General features: G+C 42.8%; 1 protein-coding gene across 3 annotated transcripts in view; it reads left to right on the forward strand.

The window, feature by feature from the left end:
- Positions 1 to 21,395, forward strand: part of LOC308514065 (cytochrome P450 4V2-like) — a 35,222-nt gene extending 13,827 nt beyond the window's left edge. For 2 of the 3 annotated variants that reach the window (XM_081084109.1, XM_081084108.1), the window contains exons 7-11: positions 2,679 to 2,864; positions 8,757 to 8,859; positions 18,139 to 18,273; positions 18,366 to 18,545; positions 19,927 to 21,395. In XM_081084109.1, coding sequence (XP_080940235.1) covers positions 2,679 to 2,864; positions 8,757 to 8,859; positions 18,139 to 18,273; positions 18,366 to 18,545; positions 19,927 to 20,099 — 777 coding nt within the window. In that variant the 3' untranslated portion in view covers positions 20,100 to 21,395. Of the gene's footprint in view, positions 1 to 2,678; positions 2,865 to 8,756; positions 8,860 to 14,531; positions 14,637 to 18,138; positions 18,274 to 18,365; positions 18,546 to 19,926 lie in introns of all 3 variants that reach the window. The other variant, XM_081084107.1, reaches the window with a different exon arrangement.
- Positions 21,396 to 23,990: the final 2,595 nt, after the last annotated feature.

Genomic DNA, 23,990 nt, shown 5'->3' on the forward strand with positions numbered 1-23,990 from the left:
AAAGATAAAAATTAACTAGATATTACTATTTAATTTTTAATGACAAGGAAATAGTAATGTTCTGAATATAGTCTGTCTTTGTGTTAAAAGTATGTTTAGAAAAGGCAAACTTTAATTGAAAACATGCATTATAATTTAAATGTACTGATAAAAGTGCTGAAGTAATTATATTTGTTCTTTGCTGTAAATTTTAGTTTAAAATATGATGGCATTGCTTCCTGACAATGAGGTACTGCCTCCACCAACAGATCAAGTGATTAGATTCCCTAGATGTTAAATGACTGAGATGTTGGAGTGAGCTGCCCTCAGTGGAATATAGCAAAATTGTCTGGCAATAGGTGAACGGTGAACAGTTTGTATTTTATAAGTATAACTAGAGGCCCAGTGCACAAAAATTTCTGCACTCGGGGGGTGGGGTGTACCTCAGCCTGGCCTGTGCCCTCTTGCAGTCTGGGACCCCTTGGGGGGCGACCACCTGCTGGCTTAAGCCCACTCCCTGGGGGATTGGGCCTAAACTGGCAGTCAGACATTTCTCTGGCAGCCCAGGAGCCCTTGGGAGATGTCTACTTGCCAGCAGGGAGCAGGCCTAAACTATAGTTGGACATCCTTAGCGCTGCTGAGGAGGCAGGAGAGGCTCCCACCACCACTGCTGTACTGGCAGCCAGCAGCCTGGCTTGTGGCTGAGCAGAGCTCCCCCTGTGGGAGCGCACTGACAGAGGGAAGCTCCTGCATTGAGTATCTGCCCCCTGGTGGTCACTGTGTGTCATAGTGACCAGTCATTCCCAGTCATTCTGCTGTTAGCGTAAATTTGCATATTACCCTTTTATTATATAGGAGTGCCTGGCCAGCCTGGATGAGGGGCATCAGCTGTTTGCAGCTGGCCACAGCCCCTTCAGGGTGGGGGTCCCCTTGGGGTGCCTGGCCAGTCTGGGTGAGTGGCTGATGGTAGTTTTCAGGCTGGCCAAGCCCCCCAGCGGGGACCCTCACCCCATGAGAGTGTGGCCAGCCTAAGTGAGAGGCAGATGGCTGTTTGCAGGCTGCCCAGGCCCCCCAGCGGGGACCCTCACCCCATGAGGGTGTGGCCATCCTGGGTGAGGGGCTGATGGCTGCTTGCAGGCTGGCCAGGGCGCCCAGCCCCCCAAGCTCCCAGTGGAGGCTGGCTGGAAGCAGGTATCTGGGATTTATTTGTCTTCTATAATTGAAACTTTGTTGCCATGAGCAGAGGCCACAGCTGGCTCAGGGCAGGCAGGAAGCTTGGCTTCCTCCATCACCCGGGCAACCAAGCCTCCTGCTTGCTCCAGCTCCATGGCTGCCGGTTGCCATCTTGGTTGGGTTAATTTTCATATAGTCGCTCTGATTGGTGGGCGTAGCGAAGATATGGTCAATTAGCATCTTTGTCTTTTATTAGTGTAGATTACACTTGTCTTCAAATTTCATGCATTAATATCAGTATCAGTAATGAATGAATTCCAAATTGGATGGATAATATCAAAAATTGCATACTAAGTGCCAGGCACTAGGGGTTTCACCAAGAAACAAAGAGAGGACATGATGCTTGCCCTTATGGAATTTGGGATCTGTTCATTCAAAGCAGAAGCAGGTTTGGACAATTGCCTGAAAGGAGGGGAAAGTTGAAATGTATAATCAAATTAAGCTCAGGGGCTTTCATTTTTTTATTCATTCAACACATACCTGATGAACATTTTTTTTAAAGGGATGTTTATGGTTTTTTTTAAAATATATTTTATTGATTTTTTACAGAGAAAGGGAGAGGGATAGAGAATTAGGAACATCAATGAGAGAGAAATAGCAATCAGCTGCTTCCTGTACACCTCCTACTGGGGATGTGCCCACAACCAAGGTACATGCCCTTGGCTGGAATCGAACCTGGGACCTTTCAGTCCACAGGCCGATGCTCTATCCACTGAGCCAAACTGGTTAGGGCCTGATGATCATTTTTAAAATGCCATGCAGTGTTCTAAAGTTTGGAAATATATCAATGAATGAAGGAAAATTTGCTGCTACATTAAAGTTGGAGGAGAAAGTCACTCAATAAGAAATACAATGCCAGGTGGTAAGTAAAATGGAAAAAAAGGTAAAGCGGGCTTAGGAAGAGATTGAGTGCTAGAGACTAGAGTAGCAGTGACCCTGACAGTGTGACAATGGGCAGTGGAGATCTAAACTAGGGAGGAAGCTAGTCATGCTGGCTTCTGAGGCAAGAGCATTTTAGGCAGTAGGAGCTGCAAGCATATGGCGTGATTCTTTTCTCCAATACAACACGTAATTAGAGTGATCTATAATTAGTCTATTATGTAATGATTGTGTTCTCACTATGACCCAACTTTTTCTCATGAGTTCTTTCAACTCGCTGGGCCCTATTCAGGAGACTACTACTCTATTCCCATGTTGGAAAGGCTGCAAAAATAGTCCTTGGAAATGATGTATTTGTCTGACATTGTATTTGTTTTTAAAAATCTTATCAAATAACGCCCTAAAAATGTTCTTAGAAAGCTCTACTATATTTTCATAAAAACCAAAGTTCCTGTTGAGTGAGACAGAACAGGAAAGGCTTAGAAAAAAAAAAATCAGATAAAGAAGCTAGTATATTTTCACAGGACAATGATTATTAGGCCATATCAAATTCTACACTAAAACATGTGATCATTTAAATCATACAGGTCATCAATGAACGGGCCAATGAAATAAAGAGATACGAAGAACGTAGAAGTGATGACAAGGGCATGACCCTCTCCAAGAGAAAACACAAGGCTTTTCTCGACCTGCTTTTAAATGTGATGGATGATGAAGGGAACAAGCTAAGCCTGGAGGCTATTCGAGAAGAAGTGGACACTTTCATGTTTGAGGTATTTTGTCTTGTCATGTTAGTCTCAGCTATCATCATTAAAGAAATTACAGTTCCTGTTACATAACAAGAAAATATTTGTTTTTAATCTTGGGAGTTGCTAAGGATGAAGAAATAGCCAGCACTAATAGACCTGTTAAAGCATTGAATAATAAAATTAGAAATAACATGAAATAGCAAGAATTATTTGTAGCCACCTTTTAAAATATGTTGGGATCCTTGGTATAAGGGATGATCTGATCACAATTTCTTTTTAACTTAAAAAAATAATTTCTAGGAATTCTTTTAAAAAGTTTTTAGCATTTTTTATAAGTCTGATCACATTTTGAAGTAGCTTGTTATAACTGATGAAGAATCATTATGTTGTAGTTAGAAATTACAAAATTTAAGACCCTAATTAAATACCAGATCAACTTTCTTCTTCAGAAAAAGCTGTAGACTTGTATGGTTTTCTTTCTTCCCAACATCAGGGAAGTTTTCTGTCATTATTTCTTCAAACTGGTTTTCTATTCCTTGCTCCGCTTCCTGTCTTTCTGGCACCCTTTTTATGTGGATGTTGTTTCCTTTCTTGTTGTCCCAAAGCTCCCTTAGGATCACCTCCTGCTTTATAAGTTTTCTTTTCAATTGCTGCTGTGTTTGTGTGTTTTTTCCTACCCTGTCTTCTAATTCACTGATGTGGTACTCAGCCTCTTCAAGTGTGCTATTGAAGCCTTTCTTTATGTTCTTTATTGCAGCTAGGTCATTCTTCATTTCCTCTTGATTCCTTTTCATGTTGGTGACATTCTTAGTCAGCTTCTTATAATTCTCATTAAATTGTGTGTATTTGTCATCCAGATGTTTGAGCATCCTTATAACCATTACTCTGAATTCTTTCTCTGATAAGTTATTTGCCTCCATCTCATTTAATTCCCTTTCTGTTGATTTCTTTATTTCTTTCCTTTGGGGATTGTTTTTATGTCTCCCCACTATTTGCTGTAATGTTTTAATTGTTTCTATGTCTTAGATACAACTGTTTTGCTACCCAGGTTCTTTTGGAGATAATCCTGTGTAGTTGGTGATTTTTGGGACCAAGTGGTGCTGTTTCTCAGATCTCCTGGGCTTGGTGATCTAGCGGAGTCGCCTACTTGAACTATTTGGGTTCTCTTGATGTACTTGTATCTTGAGTGTTAGTTTCTTATTCGTGGACGAAGTTTCATCACAAATTGGCAATGTGACTCACCTCCACCTTCGTTGTGCAAGCTGTTGTGGATGTGACTATGGTTCCAGCACTTGTGGAAAGGGTTGTCTGAGGTCTCACTGGTATGTGCTCACTATGAGTTCCTAGATTGCATGGGCTTGGGAGGAAGGGGTCTTGGGGCCTGAGGCTCAGGTACTTTGACTTTGGCTGGTGTTGTGTGACTCTTGCTGGGGTAGCGTCACTCTATAACTCACTACAAGGGTCCCAGAGCCTGAGACAGTGGGAGACGGCTGTCCCAAAGTCTGCAGTTGAGGCAGTGGGACTCTGGCCAACGTGATTTCTCTCTCTGAATGACGAGGGGGTTCAGGATCCAGCATCTGGGGTTGTGGGAATCTCAGAGTCTGTGGCTGAAACAATGTGACCTTGTCTGGGGAAGCAGGTCCTCAGTAACTCACCAAGGTGTCCAGAGGTAGGCAGCCAGGAGGGAGATGTCATGGACCCTTCGAGGGAACCGTGCGCCCTTGGTTGGTGAGGCACACACCCAATGGCAGCTCACAGAGGGGCCCAGGAGCCATCTGCTGGGGCTGTGTGCTTGTGGGGCCCACAAGCTGGAGCTGCAAGATCATGGTGTGCTGCCAACCGGGGGAGTGAGAAGTCCCAGTTTCTGTTCTGCGAGCTGTGTTCCCTTGGTTTGATACATGCATCCCTTACAGAGGCACCCAGGAGCTGTCTACTGGGACAGTGGGCTCAGGCGACTCGTGTGCTTGCCAAGGGCTACCTTGGGGACTGGATGCTGGCAGCCAGGGTCATGCCTTGCTGTGGCTCTGAGAGGCACCTGGGAGCCACCTGCCAGGGCAGCAGACTTAAGGGGGCTGTCTGCTGGATTGGTGCCACTGCAGTGACCTGAGATCGGCAGTCGAGGAGGGGGAAGTCCAAGTTTCTGCAGCCAGGGTCGTCCGCCCTTAGTTGGATACAAGTGCGCCCATAGGCTGCTCACAGAGGCACCTGGGAGCCGCTTGCTGGGGCAGACTCAGGGGACCTGTGTGCTGAAACCACATGATCACTGTGTCTGTGAGCAGGCAGCCAGGAAGTGGGAAGTCCGAGGTTCTACTGCTGGGGCCGTGCCCTCTTGTTTGGATATGTGTGCACCCAGCAGTGGCTTACAGAGGCACCAGAGAGCCCTCTGCCAGGGTGGCAGATTCAGGGTGCCTGTGCACTGGACCAGTGTGACCACGTGTCTGGAGGTCAGCAGCCAGGGTGGGGGAAGTCCCACTTACTGCTGCGGGAGCCATCCGCCCTTGGAGGGAGATGTCCTAGGGTCTGCAGGTCTGCGGACAAGGCAGCAGGCCTTTGGCTGGTGTGGCTGCAGCGTCGCGGGCGGTGTCCAAGGCCAGTCTGGGTGGTGGTGCTGATGAGTTCCTGGAGGAGGCCCCTCTCCCCTTCAAGATGGTGTGGGATCCCAGCCAGGGGAGTGCCCCCAGGGGTGGTAGGGGCTCCCTGTCCAGGAGAGCCTGGTCTACCAGCCTCTGATACTCCTGCCAGATTTAACTATTCCTCCCTCACTCACACACACACTAGACATGTCCACACACTCCCCTGTCACTTCCTCACGCACTCAAACCTTCTTTCTCAACTCTGTCCTGCCAGCCACCATCTTCCCAGCTCCTTCTAGTGGATAGTTAACCAGTTTGTGATTCTAAAGACATTTCTGGTCTTTACATTAAAAAAAAAAAAAAGACAAATTTAAAAAATATATAGTTCATTTTTTTTTAGGGAGAGAGTGAAAGGGATAGGGAAAGAGAGATGGAAACATCAATGATGAGAGAGAATCATTGATTGGCTGCCTCCTTCATGTGCCCTGACCAAGGAATTGAACTGTGACCTCCTTATTCATAGGTCAACACTCAACCACTGAGCCATACCGGCTGGGCAAAAAGACAAATTTTTTGTAAAGATGATAACTTTACAAGTAACGACATTAAATATTATAAAGAGAAAAGCTCTTAACATGTGGCTTACCAAGTAAAGATTAAGAAATGGTTTTAAAAGGCAGCATGTGGAATGTCCTGGAAATAGAAGAAAGGGAAAACAATCAGTTTTCGATGGCAGACTGCATGCATTGTGTTTGCTCTGCCTGCAGCCGCCTGAGTGCAGTGCCTCCCCAGGGAGGAAAGCTCTACACCCTGTAGCAGGAAGCAAGCAGTGTGAAGGGTCCACATACCTGACTTCTCCCAGGTCTGTGCTGACTGGCCAGAGGAGACAGGCCCAGTCATTGCAGATCTCTGCCCCAGTCTCCCTGTGTGGAAAGAGGGACTGTATCAGTGGTTTTAAACGGCTATTTTAAGCAGATCACTTTATAGAAAAGAAACATTATGCAGAAAATGGAATCTACAAGTAAGTATTTCACTAAAATGGGGGCTGTGGGGCCAAATCCGAGCTCTGACCTATACTAGAAGGGTGACCTCGGGCACCTCCTCTCCCTTTCGGGACTTCTGTGTCCTCGCTGTAATAACACGGGCCTCACAGAACAGCTCTGAGGACTAGGTGCATAGTTCTCTAATGTGCACCAGCCATCGTGCCCGGCACATTCTTGTGCAACAGTTATTGGCTGGTGTCTGATGTTGAAGTGGCCCCTGCACCCACACATGCATACACACATTCACACATGCCCTTACACACACACTCACACCTGCACATACACATCCATCTCCCACCAGTAACCTCTCACTTCCACAAAAACAACCAGACTAATGATCTCTTTTTTGCAGCTTTAACATTCTTTGAAGTTTTAATTTTTCCCTTCTACCCATGAAATAGAGGACATAGCATGTATAACTACAATATTCTGACCTCCTCCATAAGAGGATGCAGGCTATTGCTGCCAGGCCTTTTATTTTATTTTTTTACTTTTAAATTTCATTTTATTTATTTTTAAAATCTTTATTGTTAAAAGTACTACATATGTCCCCCATTTCCCCCCAATAACCCCTTATAGCCAGCTCCTGCCCCCCACCCCAGGCCTTCACCCCCTATTGTCTGTGTCCATGGGTTATGTATATATGCATACAAGTTCTTTGGTTGATCTCTTCCTACCCCCTCTCACACCCACCCCCTCCTTCTCTCTGATATGGAGCAATCTGTTCCATGCTTCTATGTCTATGCCAGGCCTTTTAAGCTCCTGGTCTGACTGATTCTTGCTCTGCACAGTTCTGCCAATGCACTTGTTGGCTCTGTGCTTTGTATTTGCTGCCTTTCAGTTGCAGAAAAAAATAAAACAGGAACTTCATTTTCAAATTCAAGAGAAGCTATTAGAATTGTTTAGCAAAAGCACATCCTCTATGACTTTGCTAAACAACTGAGTGACATGGGCCAGCTTTTGTCTGGACTTCAGGGTCATTTCTGTAAAGAAATTGCAAGTGTGAGAAAATATAATCATGCCAACATTGGAAAATTGCAGAAAAGTCCTCAACATTTCCACTTAGGAGCTAAAATAAGCCCTTCAGAGACTTCTGCCCAGGAGATGAAATGTTGCAATGGTCACTTATGTTTCATAGAGTAAATGGACCAGAAAGAATTATAATATTTTTTTTTCAAATACATTTTTTTTTCTGAAGAACTTACCATTATGCATGTGAACTGTCCTGCTGAGATGAGGACAGGAAATAAGGGGCTGATGCCTAAAGACACTGAACAGACAGAAAAGAAGGTCGCCCAGGGTATAACCCTCAGTATTGGAGCTGGACTCTCCACACCCCGGATCTTCCACGCTCCCCGAGGTGAAGAGTGTGGACTCTGCTTTGTCATCAGAAACTGCGAGGGTCCTATTCTTGCCTTCACCTCCTATGAAGCTGTCGGGCCCTGGGAAAGTCATGTAGCATCTTTTGGGGGCTCAGTTTGTCATCTCTAAAATGGGAATAGCGGTATCAAGCATCTCATGGAGATTTTAAAAATATATATATTTTTATTGATTTCAGAGAAATGTATTTTTATTGAAGGGAGAGGGAAAGACAGAAACATCATTGATGAGAGAGAATCACTGAATGGCTGCCTCCTGCATGCCACCTGCTGGGGATTGAGCCCACAACCCAAGCATGTGTCCTGACCAGGAATCGAACCATGACCTCCTGGTTCATAGGTCAATGCTCAAGCACTGAACCAGGCCTGCTGGGCTCCCATGGTTTTTTTGTGAAGAATAATTGAGTTCCTTTCCACAAAATGATGGTATTTTGCCTCAAACTCATCAAGGTTTAAATGGGGTATTTATCAACTTCTTGATGTGGAGACTGTTGCTCAGCACCACCTATGTGCTGCCTGGTGTTGCCTGGTATCCGGGTAAAACCAACCGTACAAATGGGGGACAGTGGAGAAGTGCAGATCTGGCAACTTGGCTCAGGAAAGTCACACTTTTATTCCCTCAAAAACAGTCCAGCGCACAGAGTTCCCTCAGCATGCCTCCTGTCAGCCCAGCCCAGCCACTCTCACCAAGTATGTGACTCTGTCGTATTGAATGTCCCTGTACCCAGAGGCATCCCCTCTGAAGGGATTGTTTCATTGGTTCCCCACCGAGGTAACATACTGTATAAAATTAACTTGTTCTGTCTGGGGTCACGTCACAGCTGTCAAATCCAGAGCTCATTCAAAATAGAGTTAGCATCCCTAACCTTCTCAATAAAACTCTGCTTTCTAAGCTGTTATTTTTTTCTCTTACATTTGTAGGGCCATGATACAACTGCAGCTGGAATAAACTGGGCCTTGTACCTACTGGGTTGCTATCCAGAAGTCCAGAAAACATTGGACAGTGAACTGGACGAAGTGTTTGGTATGTAGGGCCTTTTCACTACTTACACTGAACGTTTCAAGTCACTGAAGCAAATGGCATTCTTGCTCATTAAGAATGTGCAGTCGGGCTTGTTCTAAAGACACTGTAATAAGCAAGATAGCTGCCATATGGCACTCCTTCCAGGGCTAATGTCCTTTGGAAGACCTCATCCATTTGTTTATGGTCCTTTGCTGATTGGTTGGCATGTGACTGCACCGGTCGAGATCCTGGGGCTACATAGATAAATGTCACTGTCCTCAAAAACCTTGCTGCTGCAAGTGAAGCAGACACTGTGTAGAAAGTATCAAGTCATGGTTGTGTGCTGGGGGAATAGGAGGAAGGGGCTAGCAGAGAGCAGAGAGGAGAGGTGAAGCTGGTTAGCGGGTCTAGGAGAGCTGTTCCGTATAGGATTGCTGTGGGTTAAGCTTATGGGACATACATTTCTTTTGTACAACCAGTAACCTGTAGGTAAGGGGTCCTAGGCTGATGCCTGTAGGGATGTTGTGAGTATCCGGGGCTTGCTCTTTTTTCTCTCTGTCATTTTCATCATCGTGGATTTTGTTTTCTTGATTGTTGTTCTGGGTCTCATGTTTATCTTTAAGGCAATAAGATAAGGGGAGTAGGGGATGAAGGATAATATTAGTCTCCTTTGAGTGCTGTCACCGATTCTGCAAGCTGGGTGGCTGAGCACAATAGAAATTAATTCTCTTACAGTTCTGGACACCAGAAGGCCCAGATCAGTATCTCTGAGTTAAATCAGTGTGTTGGCAGGGCTGCACTTGTTGGAAGCCTGAGGGGAGAATCCACTCCTTCTGGTGACTGCCAACATACCTTGGCTTATGGCCACATCATTCCAATCTCTGTCTCCATCTTCACATCACTTTCTCTTCTGTGGGTATGTGTCAAATCTCCCTCTGCTCTCTCTTATAACACTTGTGATGGCATTCATGGCCCACCTGGAGAATCCACGATCATCTCTCCATTTTAAGATCCTTGATAAAATCTTCAAAAGCACCTTTTCCCTAAAAAAAATATTTAAAGGTTCTAGGGCAGGGGTGGGCAACCCCTGGCACGCGTGCCAAACATGTCATGCTGGTAACTTTTGCTGGCACGCCAAACCCTCTCTTATAATCTTCCATTTACAATTTTTTTTCTTAATATTGACTTTTTTATTTTTCAGATAAATTCAGTGTAGGTGCGTCTTAGATAAATAAATAATTTTACATAACAAGTTATCTTAAAGACCACAGACATGGATTGACGAGAGAGGGGAAGAGCAATTTCTATGCCTCTGCCTTAACTCTCTCTGCCTTCCTAGATCCAACCAGTGTCTTAGTTTCATCCACATACGCTTGTGAATCTTTGTTCTCAGTGATGAATTTTGTTAAGTCTCATAATAGGAGTAGCCTGATGGATGAAAGTAGTAGCTTGTGCATATCTCTGAAGGTCACGAAATATAAACCTGATGTAAAATCTCTGTCATCAGTGATGCAGCAGCAAAAGTCCCAATGGTAATATCAAACGGAGTCATAAAGTTTTCTGTCAGACTATCAGTGTACATGTGTACATTAAAAAATAAATGTATTTTTTATCATCATATACTGTGTTTTTGTCGCTCAAATGATTTTTATTATTTCTTCAAGGTTCTTCACATACATACACCTTAAGACAGTGACAGCGAACCTATGACACATGTGTCAGAGTTAACACATGAACTCATTTTTTTGGTTGGTTTTTCTTTGTTAAATGGCATTTAAATATATAAAATAAATATAAAAAATATAAGTCTTTGTTTTACTATGGTTGCAGATATCAAAAAATTTCTATATGTGACACGGCACAAGAGTTAAATTAGGGTTTTTCAAAATACTGACATGCCGAGCTCAAAAGGTTCGCCATCACTGCCTTAAGAGATATCAAGTAGGTGTAACATGTTCTCAAAAAATTAGGGTTGTCACGCAGAAGAAATTTGAGTCAGAGATTTTGCTGGTTTTGGCACGCACTCACAAAAAGGTTGCCCACCCCTGTTCTACGGATTAGGATGGGATATGTTTGTGGGTCATGATCAGCCTAAGACAAAGCAACTGTGCATTGTGCCATAAACTTAGTCCTTTGTTTAATCAGATGTCATATGGCTTCCCATGGCTGGGAAGAGAAAGGTAAAGGTTGGGTTGGCCAACCAACAAAGTGGTGTCTGATGGATTTTCCTAGTGCAAAGTGGGGAAGGAATAATAAAGGAAAAGCGGAGGAGGTGGAAGACATTCTGGAAAGAGAGGCTCCAGTTGCATAATGGCAGAGTGGAGAAGTCAGAAGATAATAGTAAGCATCAAAGGACAGGTGGAACTCAGAACATTTGTTAGAACCCATTGAGGGTTGAAGTTGGAAAAGTAATTTCATGTCCAGATGGTATGAGGATTGGATTTTCATATCAAGAGGGAAGATTTTATTTTGTAGAATGGAGACGATCTAAACTTCTGGGCTCTGTTTCTGTCATCATTTCATTTTTCCTGTATCAAGTTGAATTTCTTTCAGATTGCCTCGGGTGGGTAAATTGGATGTTCTAGAAACCCAGGTTCTTTTGGAATGTCTTCTCACATTTGTGTTTTTTTACAATTTTTAGCCCAATGCAGGTGTCACAAATGGTTTTGGATCTCACATAATTAGTAACGCCATTTTTACTAGAATTTTTATTCTGCTGCTTCTCATGCTTTTGCTAATTGTGCCTCACTTCTCTTCTATCTCCAGTATTAGTTCTAAAACTTTTTTGAGCAACTGATCTTTGGAAATTGAGATGTAAGTATTCATTCCTCCTTTTATTTTTTTTAATTTTTTATTTTTTTTGTTACTGGGGTAAACGTCACATTTAGTTTCATTATAAGAAAGCAACTGGTACACTTTTTAAAAAAAATTTATTTTTATTTATTTAATTAAATCTTTATTGTTCAGATTATTACAGTTGTTCCTCTTTTTTCCCCCCATAGCTCCCCTCCACCTGGTTCCCACCCCACCCTCTGCCCTTACCCCGCCCCCACTGTCCTCATCCATAGGTGTACGATTTTTGTCCAGTCTCTTCCCACAGCCCCCACACCCTTTTCCCACCCGAGAACAGTCAGTCCATTCCCTTTCTGTGCCCCTGATTCTATTATATTCACCAGTTTATTCTGTTCATCAGATTATTTATTCACTTGATTTTTAGATTCACTTGTTGAAAGATGTGTATTTATTGTTCATAATTTGTATCTTTACCTTTTTTCTCCTTCTTCCTCTTCTTAAAGGATACCTTTCAGCATTTCATGTAATACTGGTTTGGTGGTGATGAACTCCTTTAGCTTTTTCTTATCTGTGAAGCTCTTTATCTGACCTTCAGTTCTGAATGATAGCTTTGCTGGGTAAAGTAATCTTGGTTTTAGGTTCTAGCGATTCATCACTTTGAATATTTCTTGCCACTCCCTTCTGGCCTGCATAGTTTCTGTTGAGAAATCAGCTGATAGTCGTATGGGTACTCCCTTGTAGGTAACTAACTGTTTTTCTCTTGCTGCTTTTAAGATTCTCTCTTTGTCTTTAGCCCTTGGCATTTTAATTATGATGTGTTTTGGTGTGGTCCTCTTTGGATTCCTTTTGTTTAGGGTTCTCTGCGCTTCCTGGACTTGTAAGTCTGTTTCTTTCACCAGGTAGGGGAAGTGTTCTGTCATTATTTCTTCAAATAGGTTTTCAATATCTTGCTCTCTCTCTTCTTCTTGGACCCCCATAATTCGGATGTTGGTTCGCTTGAAGTTGTCCCAGAGGCTCCTTACACCTTCATATTTTTGGATTCTTTTTTCTTTTTGCTTTTCTGGATGGGTGTTTTTTGCTTCTTCGTATTTCAAATCTTTGACTTGATTCTTGCGATCCTCTAGTCTGCTTTTGGAACTTTGTATAATATTCTTTATTTCAGTCAGTGTATGCTTAATTTCTATTTGGTCTTTTTTCATATCCTCGAGGGTCTCACTAGATTTCTTGAGGGTCTCACTAAATTTATCGGCAGTTTCTAGAACATTCTTGAAAAACCTTATAAGTGTGGTTTTGAACTCTATATCCTGTAGTTTGCTTTCCTCCATTTCTGTCATCTGTGACCTGTTTCTTTGTCTCCACATTTTTTATGCTTCCCTGTGTTGATAACGTGGCTTTCTGTGCTAGGTGTCCTATAGGACCCAGTGATTCAGCCTCCCCAATTACCTGAGGTGGACACTCTTGGTGCACCTCTTTGTGGGCTTTGTGCACAGTCTTGTTGTAGTTAAGCCTTGATTGTTGTAGCTATCACTGGGAGGAATTGACCTCCAGGCCAGTTGTCTGTGAGAATCAGCTTTGTCTACGGTGGGAGAAGTTCTGTGCTGGAGACACCTTTCCGGGGTAAGACTTGCTTCAGTGGGGCTTTGGTCCTCACTGACTCTGTCCCTTGAGTGTGTCCCTTATGGATCTGAGGAGTTGTAATCTGCATGGTCCCACTCTGACCACTGGGTACACTGGCTCTTGGATCTCTAACAGGTGCTGATTTAGCCTCTGCCTGAGGCTCCCCAGCAGGAGCTATGGAGAGATCTGCAGATTCCTCTTCTTTGTTTGGAGTTTGGAGGTACCCAGATGAGGCCCAGCTGTGAAGCAATGCAAGCTGCTGTGGGGCCTTGGACCTTCTTTTGGAAGTTCTGGGTCTCTCTTTCTCAGTTGCAGTTTGTTAGGTAATTTTCAGGTTGCAAAGGGCCAGGCCTTTCATATGCAAAAGCTTCTGAGCACAGCTTGGGTTGGGCAGGGTCTCAGGGATCAACAGGTCGGAGCAAACAGCTATGGCTGATTCTCAGTCCTACCCTAAGAGGCCCTGTATCTCAGTGTCCCGAGAGAAAGCCACCCTCGAGTTCAGACCGATGCCAGACTGTCCAGTTTTTCTCCGTATGAGTCTGGGTACCCAGAGACTCGCCTTGAACTGGAGTTCAGAGCAGTCGGGAGCTTGAGACTCCCTCCCAATTGAAAAAGACAACCGTGTCCTCAGTTGCCAGCCCTTTCCACGTGCGCCTCTGTACCTCTGTACTTTACTTCTGCACCTCTTCTGAGTCTCAGTGTGCTTTTCTCTTTCCTTCTAGTTGTAGAATTTTCACTCAGCCAGCCTTCCTGTGGTTCTGGATGATGTCCGTTTTGTCTTTTAGTTGTATTTTTGAAGTGGTTGTGCGAGGCAGCAATTTCGGGTGTTTACCTATGCCGCCATCTTGGTTTCTTCTCCTCAGTGGGTTTTTTTTTTTTTTTCGCAGCTGGTACACTTTTAATGTTTAAAATTGAGCATTATCTTTTCTTTCCAGTGAAACAAACAAAAGAATATTAAATAAACAGGAACAAAATACAATAGAGAATGACAAATAAGATTCTGCAGGTCTGCTATTGTCCCATTGAGTGGCAGGGCCCAGGCCATTATTAGGAGAGAATTTTATTTTGAAAGTATTATCTTAAACTGCAAGGAAGTCTATTAAACATCAGAATTAAACATAACAAAGGGGAAGCCTTGTTGTCAAAATGCCCACTTAACTAACCCAAACATCTCATATCTACCCTTTGACCTTCTATAAACCAATTTTTATTTTTGTTTTTAAATGTTCCATACAAGAGTAAGTAGACAGGTATATGTTGGTAAATGCTGTTTACATTCACAGAGACACCATGTAATCTGTGTGCTCAGTGTACAGAGAAAGGAGGAAGAAAGCTGGAATTCTGTGCACTACGGCGTGGGCTGAGCCTCCAGCTTCCAGTAGAGCAATGTAAGCAGAAGGTTTTTCTTTACCATGGAGCACAGGGGCATTGATTCCACATAGTGTTTGTTGAGTCAGGAAGGGATGAAAGTGAATTTGGACTTGTATGCATCCATATAAGCCTAACCAATGCACACAGACACCAGGGGGATGAGAGCATGAGTGGGGGGAGAGGGACATAGGGGGGCAAGGAGTGGATTGGAACACATATGTAATACCTTAATCAATAAAGAAAAATAAATAAATAAAAATAAATGGGAAAAATAAAAATACTTTTTTTTTTAAATATGGAGACAGAGGCCTTCTGTACTTGCTTTTTTTTTTTTTAATATATTTTATTGATTTTTTACAGAGAAGAAGGGAGAGGGATAGAGAGTTAGAAACATCAATGAGAGAGAAGCATCGATCAGCTGCCTCCTGCATGCCTCCCAGTGGGGATGTGCCCGCAACCAAGGTACAGGCCCTTGACCCGAATCGAACCTGGGACCCTTGAGTCCGCAGGCAGACGCTCTATCCACTGAGGCAAACCGGTTCGGCTAAAAATACTTTTAAAAGTTAAAAAAAAGTGAATTGGAAACAGAAAGTTTTAGAGATTCTTTTCCTACTGCATTCTGCTCAAGGTTTTTCCCCCAAAATAAGTTGAGAGCCAGGATGTAAGGGAGAAGAAAGACATCAAAAGCAGAATGATTGAGCCTAAGAGTAAAACAAAACAAAACAAAATCCAGACTGTAACTTGTTCCCAGTGACTGGAGGAAACTTTTAAAAAGAAGGTTGGAATCCATTAATGTTCCTTAGTCACTGTCTCCTTCATCTTCATCAGCTTCTTTTTTGGTAGCTTTCAATCCTCTCCCTCTCCCCCTCCATCACCATCTTCTTCTCTTCTTCTTCCCCGTCTTCATCTTCCATATCAGGAAGCAAGTAGTAATGAATTGGATTTTGGCAAATACCACCTTTGATGATCTCTCCCAACTTATCTGCACCTGTATCAGAATGCCCATAAACTAGATTTTTGTTTCTCGGCCTCTTCCTGCTGGCTTTATCCTGCATTGGATTTGAACATTTCATCAAATCATTTCCAGATATTTCATGGACTTTGAAAATGCATCACGGCTTGCACTTTGGGTGCAATTATTTTCCAAGGAAAGGTTTTCATCGCAATGAAAATCTGTTCTGTGACCTGATTTATTACTTTTCAATTCTGTACTTCAACTCTGGTTAAATAACACAGTGCCTTTCCATGCGTGTCCTCAAGCAGTGCAGGATAGAGATGGCTGCAAATGGTGTTGCTCAAAAATGTGGGATTTGGGCCATCAATTCCTACCTCTTCTGAAAAACAATGGTTGGCAGAATTTGTTATAGGTCGACCTTCAGAATATTCTCACTGGCTTGTTCATTGAGTTGGTCTATCTCATTTTTTGCTTTCTCAATATGTTCAGTTGCTTCCTGCTGTGTTTTTTCTCCCATTGGCAAGACCACAAAGCCATTGGATTTCTTCTTGAGCGGGGAATGGAGGGCGTTTGGAGGCCAGGCTATTGGGAGAGTCTAAGAATCTGACCCAGGAGAAGATACACTTCTGGAGGAGGCTCTGAGAATTCAAAATTAAATGTTTTAAACTTATAGTTTCATGCATTCACAATGTTATGCAACTTTCACCTCTATCTAATTCCAACCCATTTCAGCAGCCAAAAGGAAACCCTGCACCATTAATCAGCCACTGCCCATTTTCTCTTCCTCCAGCACCTGGCAGCACCTTATTTACACTGTGTATGGATTTATCTTCTTTGAGTACTTCCTCCAAATTTAATGATACAACATGTGACCTTTTGTATCTGTTTTTTTTACTTAGCATTATTGTCTCATTTTATTTTGATTATACTATTAATAATTGTACTTTTGTTGTTGGTATTTAACATTCAGTGTATTGATGTTATAATATGCTAGGGGCCTGGTGCATGAAATTCGTGCACGGCAGGGCAGGGTGGTCCCTCAGCCCAGCCTGCCCCCTCTCACATACTGGGAGCCCTCAGGGGATGTCCTTTTGATGGCTTAGACCCGCTCCCTGCTCCCCTTGGGGAGTGGGCCTAAGCCTCAGTATGGCCTCCTTTAGTGCGAGGTGACAATGATGATCAGGGGAAGGCACCAGCCCCATCACCCCTCTGCTGCAGCCACTGCCACTCACCGCAGCCACCAAGGTGTTTTCATCAACATGGACTCCAGTCCTTTCACCATGAAAAAATGACAACTTTCTTTAGGCATTTTCAAGGTGTGTCTTTCATAGGATATGACATTTCTTTATTATTATTTTTTTATCCTCACCTGAGGATATGTTTCCATTTTTTTTAGAGAATGTGGAAGAGAAAGGGAAAGACAGAGAGAAACATCAAAGTGAGTGGAACAGTTTGATTGGTTGCCTCCTGCATGAGCACTGACCTGGGCCCCATCCAGAGAAGAGCCTGCAACCTAGGTACATGCCTTTGGTCAGAATTGAATCCAGACCCTGTGGTAGGCAGGCCGAGGCATTATCTACTAAGCCAAACCGGTTAAGGCAGGATATGATATTTCATAACCCCTCCAGCAGCAGACCTTCGTTTGTTCTCTAGGAGTGAGGTGGAAAAACCCTACATCACCTTCTTGGATTCTTATTACCCAAGTTACTAAGAATATTACCAGTGACATAAAGGGAGCTTAGGCAATGAGCTGTCAGAAACGGTGTTCCCTCTGTAGTTCATACCGATCACCGACTTGACACAACCCAGGCCTAAGGCCTTAGTCCGGGCATTAGGCCTGGGCAGGGACCCCCCAGTCCTCCCCAATTGCCTGCCCAGGCCTAAGACCTCTGCCAGGGCGTTAGGCCTAGGCAGGGTACCTCCAGCCTGCTCCGATCACAGGCTCTGCCCCTGCCTAGGCCTCAGGCCTCTGGCCAGGGCATTAGGCCTGGACAGGGGGCCCCCAGGCCACTCAGATTGCCTGCCCAGGCCTAAGGCCTCTGGGTGGGGCCTTAGCCTTGGCAGGGGACCCCCAGGCTGCTCAGATTGCCTGCCCAGGCCTAAGGCCTCTGGCCGGGGCCTTAGGCCTGGCAAGGGACCCGCAGCCCACTCCAATCACAGGCTCCGCCCCTGCCCAGGCCTCAGACTTCTGTCTGGGGAGATTGCGGGCTCTGCCTCCCCCGGTGGCATCTGGCGCTGCCTGCCCCACCTCCCCGGTCTCTGTTCTGCAGCCCGGATCCCACGGGTGGCTTCTGATGCTGCCTGCCCCGCCTCCCCGGCCCCCGATCTGTGGCCTGGATCCCCAGGGGGTGTCTGGTGCTGAGGCCCCACCTGCAGTATGCAAATTTAATGGCCGTCTTTTTTGGGTTAATTTGCATACTCTTCTGATTGGCTGGTGGGCATAGCAAAGGTATGGTCAGTTAGCATCTTTGTCTTTTATTAGTGTAGATTATTTTTTGATGTCTTATCCACCAATCCCAAATCGTTCTTTCATTTATTTTATTTCATGTGTTTACTTTGATCAGGGAATTCTGATCGCCCTGTTACCTTAGAGGACCTGAAGAAACTTAAATATCTGGAGTGTGTTATTAAGGAGACCCTTCGTATTTTTCCTTCTGTGCCTATAATTGCCCGTGGTCTTAATGAAGATTGTGATGTTGGTGAGAATTCTTTCATGAAAGTAGTGGGGAGAGTGGACTTTTCTGTGTCTGTCTTGCTCTATTCTCATGACATATCGACTGCCTCATGACAGGGGGATACAAGGTTGTGAAAGGCTCTCAAATACTCATCATTCCCTACGCACTGCATAGAGACCCACGGTACTTCCCAGACCCTGAGGAGTTCAAGCCAGAGCGGTTCTTTCCCGAGAATTCGATGGGACGCCATCCATACGCATATGTGCCCTTCTCTGCTGGACCCAGAAACTGTATAGGTTTGTATCCATCAGAATCGGTTTGACCTTTCAGGCGCACAGGGCAGGGGTTTCTCACAATAATGTCTTTGAGATGTAGTGTCTCAGGTACGAATCTGTTAAAAAAACAGCTGTTTTATTTTTTCCCCACTTTACTATGACTGTTGTAAAGTATATCAGTTTTCTAGGGCTGCTGTAACAGAGCACCACAGACTGGGTGGCTTAAATGACAGAATTTTATTTTCTCACAATTCTGGAGGCAAGAAATCCAAGATCAAGGTGTCTGCAGGGCTGGTTTCTTCTGAGGCCTCTCTCCTTGGCTTGTAGATAGATGTCTTCTCCCTGTGTCTTCATATAGTTTATTCCTCTGTCTGTGTGTGGGTGTGTGTGTGTGTGTGTGTAATTAATCCCCACTCAAGGATATGTTTTTATTGATTTTTAGAAAGAGAGGGAAACATTGATGTGAGGGAAACATTGATTGGTTGCCTCCCATACATGCCCAAACCAGGAATCTAACCCACAACCTAGGTATATGCCCTCATGGAACTGAACTCACAACCTCATGGTGAATGGGATGACATACCAACCAACTGAGCCACCCAGCCATGGCTTGATCTCTTTTTTTTGTAAAGACATCAGTCATATTGGGTTAGGGCCCATCCATAGGACCTCATTTTATTTTACTCACCTCTTTAAGGGCCCTACCCCCAAATGCAGTCACATTATGAGGTACTGAGGGTTAAGAATTCAGCAGATGAATTTGGGGGAAATACCATTCAGCCCATAACATAAAGCATAACCAGTTTCATGGTAGAGTTTTAAAAGTAGATCTTTGGATTGAAGTAGAATATACTTTATATGGTAGAAAGCTTATTTATAACAATTAGTTTATTTAACCTGTTTTCATTGCTTTTAAGAATTACTTCTTTCAAAACCAAAACTGAGAATGCTCACCATAGGACCAGTGGAAGTACTTCAGCAAAATGAATGCACATCACTATGCACTGTACACACTTTTGACTTTAGTATCTCTGGGGTTTTACTGTTTATGTAAATGTAGGCATTGGTACAATGAGGCCTGGTAACTCTACAGTAAACTACATGAAAGGCCCAGTAGGAAAGCGTTCTAGAGCAGTGGTTCTCATGCTTCAATGAGCCCAGGATTCACCTGGGTGCTGCTTGGACTAGGTTACTTGTCCTCAGAGCTATTCAGATGCACTGGGTGGGAGCAGGGAAGGGCACTCAAGAGTCTTTATCACTAGAAAGCATCGTGAGTGATATTGATTCTCCCAGGGCCTACTGTGAAAATCTAACATCACTTGCTCCCTCTAATAGAACCTGTTCTTTCTCTCATTTGAGATAGATCTGTAATTAAAGTCATGCTATTTACACTAATTTGAAGGTCAAAGGTTTGCCATGATGGAAGAAAAGGTCGTTCTTTCATGCATCCTGAGGCATTTTTGGGTAGAATCCAACCAGAAAAGAGAAGAACTCGGTCTGGCAGGAGAGGTGATTCTTCGTCCTACTAATGGCATCTGGATCAAGTTGAAGAGAAGAAACACAGATGCATCCTAACTCTATTATTGGGCTGTGCCTTAGTAGGAATAAAGTCTTTCTTCAAGAGAAACTTTGCATTTAAAATGTGTTAATCCCTACACTTAATTTTTTCTTATCACCACTTACCTTGTGGTCAAGTCTTCCAAAGAGAGAGTTTTTATATTTTCATCACCAGTGTTATCTTACCCTTGCTCTTTTTAAAAAATATATATTTTTTATTGATTTTTTACAGAGATGAAGGGAGAGAGATAGTTAGAAACATCGATGAGAGAGAAACATCTATCAGCTGCCTCCTGCACATCTCCCACTGGGGATGTGCCCGCAACCCAGGTACATGCCCTTGACTGGAATCGAACCTGGGACCTTTCAGTCCTCAAGCCGACGCTCTATCCACTGAGCCAAACCGCTTTCGGCTACCCTTGCTCTTGATCCTAAAAGACGAGTTAACTGATATCCGTACCCAAATAAATGTATACATTTCTCAACAGAGGGCTCTATAGGCCAATTCAATTTCAATTGACAAAACCAAAGGATATAAGTTAATTGAATTTCCTGAATTTTTTAAGGTATTCTTGTTGAACACAAATATACATATATACATATACATTTAATTTGAAAAGATAATTTAATACTTAGACTGGAGCTTAGGTTTTAATAATTATATCAGTGGCATCAGTTATGAGAATAATTACGATGATGATGCTTTGAAGATTTTATGGAGAGCAGATCATTTATAAGTTGACTCATAGGTTCTGTTCCTATTTCCCTTTTAATCGTGTACTTATGGCCTTCATTTCATTTCCTGCTACATAACATCACAATTACCTTCACATATCATATATTATTGGGAGAGATTCCTCTTGGTGATCTCCATTTCCTCATAATGGCTTTTGGAGCTGGAAGCACCTTAGACCTTATCAGGTTATACTCCTTTTCATTCCAAGGGGATAAGATCTATCAGAGGTTAGTTTCTATCCAAAGTCATACCACTAGTGGGTGACATGGCTGGAAATAGATACAGGTCTAAACTCTAAATCTCTACTACAATATGCTATTGCTTTATGAAACTCGGGTCTATAACTGGTTGTATCATTAGAACACAGATCTTCTAGGATTCTCTCATCATTAAGGAGAAAAGAAGCCACACACGTATAGTAATCCAGCACTTAGTTTAGGGTTAAACTACTGGGAAATTCAATATTTCAGAACACACCTGTCAAGCTGACAACTGACACAAATTCCCTGAATTTGAATTTCTTTGACAATATCTGTATTCCTTCATTCAGTGACTTAATAAAACTTCTTTTAATAACTAATTTTAATGAGATTGTTTCTGTTTCTACATTGGTTTTAGAGTGGGAGGAATGGGGAGAGAGAGAGAAACATCGATGTGATATAAGTGAGGTACCTTGATCCATTGCTTCCCATTCACCTCCAGACTGGGGACTGAACTCACACGTAGGTGTGTGCCCTGACTGGGAAGCGAACTTGTGACCTGGTGCATGGACAGAGATTGTTTCTTTAGTTTTCTCAAGGCAATAGCAGGTAGAAGCAACAAACTAAGAGAATGGAATATATATTCTTTAATGGATATCAAAGGAAGAGGTGATCCAACCAAAGTCATTGGGCAAGTATTATGGGCTCTGGCATTCAGGGCAGGGTCAACAACTCTACACACTTTATCATCCCAAAGACCCTCAGTGCAGACAAGTCAGTCCGTATGTTGCTGAGAAAAAGTCAAGGAAGTATATGATGCAGTTGAAAATGATTCCCAAGATATGGTAAACTTTGTTATCTAGAAAGTAGATATATGTAGAAAATTCATCCCCAGATGATTTTGGATAATTGAAGTTTTATTCTTGGAAATTGGTATTATTTCTCAATTTCATGCACTTACATATAAACCTTGCCTTTAAAAAAAAAGTAGTGACCCTACACTAGACATGAAATTAATTTTAAAGCAATGAATTGCTTTGTGTTACCTTTTGGCTTAAAATCTTCATTTGTCCCCAGAATAATCTATTTTCCATATTCAATTGGAAACTCACTTAAACTGTGTCAATTAAACTGAGTTGGAATGGAGAAAGTATGATCTGCATAATCAACATGAAGATGCTGACTTTTTTAAAAATAGGAAGATGATCAAATATCTGCTTGTGTCCCTATTACTTATGCTCCTGCTTGAATGAGGTAGATACTGACAATAAACTACATTTTAGACATGGGTGCTACATTTTTTTTCTAAGAATTGATGTCAGTTTGAAATATATATTACTTTAAAAGATAAAAAAAATAAAAGATAAATTAGTTGGTGACTGCTTTATAATAAGTAATAAAAGAAATAGCACCTTTGAGTTAATGTCTTCAGTGTCACTCAGACTCCCTAACAAAATGATCCCTGCGCAGTTATCATAGACTGATCTTGAGTTTCCCTGACTCTGAAAAATAAGTGGAAAAACCAACATATTTTACTTACTAGAAAGGAGAAAGTGAACTCTCTTAGGACTACCTGGGAATCAGCAAAATCCCCAAACATCCACTGGGTACCCCGGGATTTATCTAGAAATCTCTGCAGGTGATGGACTACTGAATCGATGGTCTGTTCATTGTCACAGACAACTGTGGAACATCAGTTTCTGGACAAACTACTGACCTGTCTCATAAATAAAGAGATTCTTGGGCTATATCTAAAAGATCAAAATGTATTTCTAGCACCTCATGATATGCATTTGTGTGTGTGTGTGTGTGTGTTACAAGCCATTAGCAACCCTATGAATGAATGATGTTCACAATATCGTGTTCTCAACTGCCCTGCTCAGCCCTTGTAACTGCTACCTATGGCTTCTTTTATGGGCTCAATCCATCTCATATTTGATCTTCCTCTTTTTTGCTGCCATTGATTTTTATTGTCTTTTCAAAATTACTCTGCCTTCTCATGATCTGCCTGAAGTAAGATAGCTTCAGTTTTGTCTTTTTTGTTTTTTGTTTTTTGTTTTGTTTTTTTTTTTTACCTCCAGTGATGTTTCAGGCTTAACGTGCCCTTGGATACACTTGTTCATCTTCCTGGCGGTCCAGGGTATCTGTAGTGCCTTCCTCCAACACCATACTTCAAATAAGACAATCATGTCTAAACACTATGACAACTTTTCTTTTGAAAAAAAGAAAATATTAGTATCAGGTTTCTATATAGAAATGTGATTTTTGGCACAGCGTTTATTCTCATGAAACATAAGTTGACTAAGATCAGGAAAGGCAGGACTCAGTAAATGTAAAGCACAATAAAAAGAAATTGCTGGTGTCTTGATTGATACCCTCAATCTAAAAGGCATCACAGCTTGCATATTTGAAATACACTGAGTAGCCAGGTTATTATGACCACCTGACTTTTGTAGGCAAATTAGCTATAATTTCTTGCTGAAGTTGCTAGAGGGCCAGACCATTATAAATAGGGAAGCAGTTTGTTTACCACGACAGTAGAAATGATTTTTTCTGAAGATATAGGTAAACAGTGCAATTTAACAGACTTTGAACATGGAATATATATAATATTATTATGACCAGATTATTATGACCACCCCATCAGTACTTCTTTGGGCCATCTTTTGCCTTCAATACTGTGGTGATTCTTCTTGGCATTGACTCCACGAGATGTGGAAAGGTGATGCGAGGTATCTGACACCATGCCTGATGAATAGCATTGTCTAGCTCTGTGAGATTTGGTAGCTGTGGAACCAGCTGCCTGATCGCTCTTTTAACTTCATCCCACAAATGCTCAATTGGATTGAAATCTGGTGATTGTGGGGGTCACCTAAGCAAGGCAAGGTCTCCCTCATGTTCTTGAAACCACTCCTGCACAATATGAGCACCGTGGCATGGCGCATTGTCTTGTTGGAAGAAGCCATCTCCGTT

This window comes from Myotis nattereri (assembly GCF_964212035.1).
Source record: "Myotis nattereri genome assembly, chromosome: 2".
Classification (NCBI taxonomy): Eukaryota; Metazoa; Chordata; class Mammalia; order Chiroptera; family Vespertilionidae; genus Myotis; species Myotis nattereri.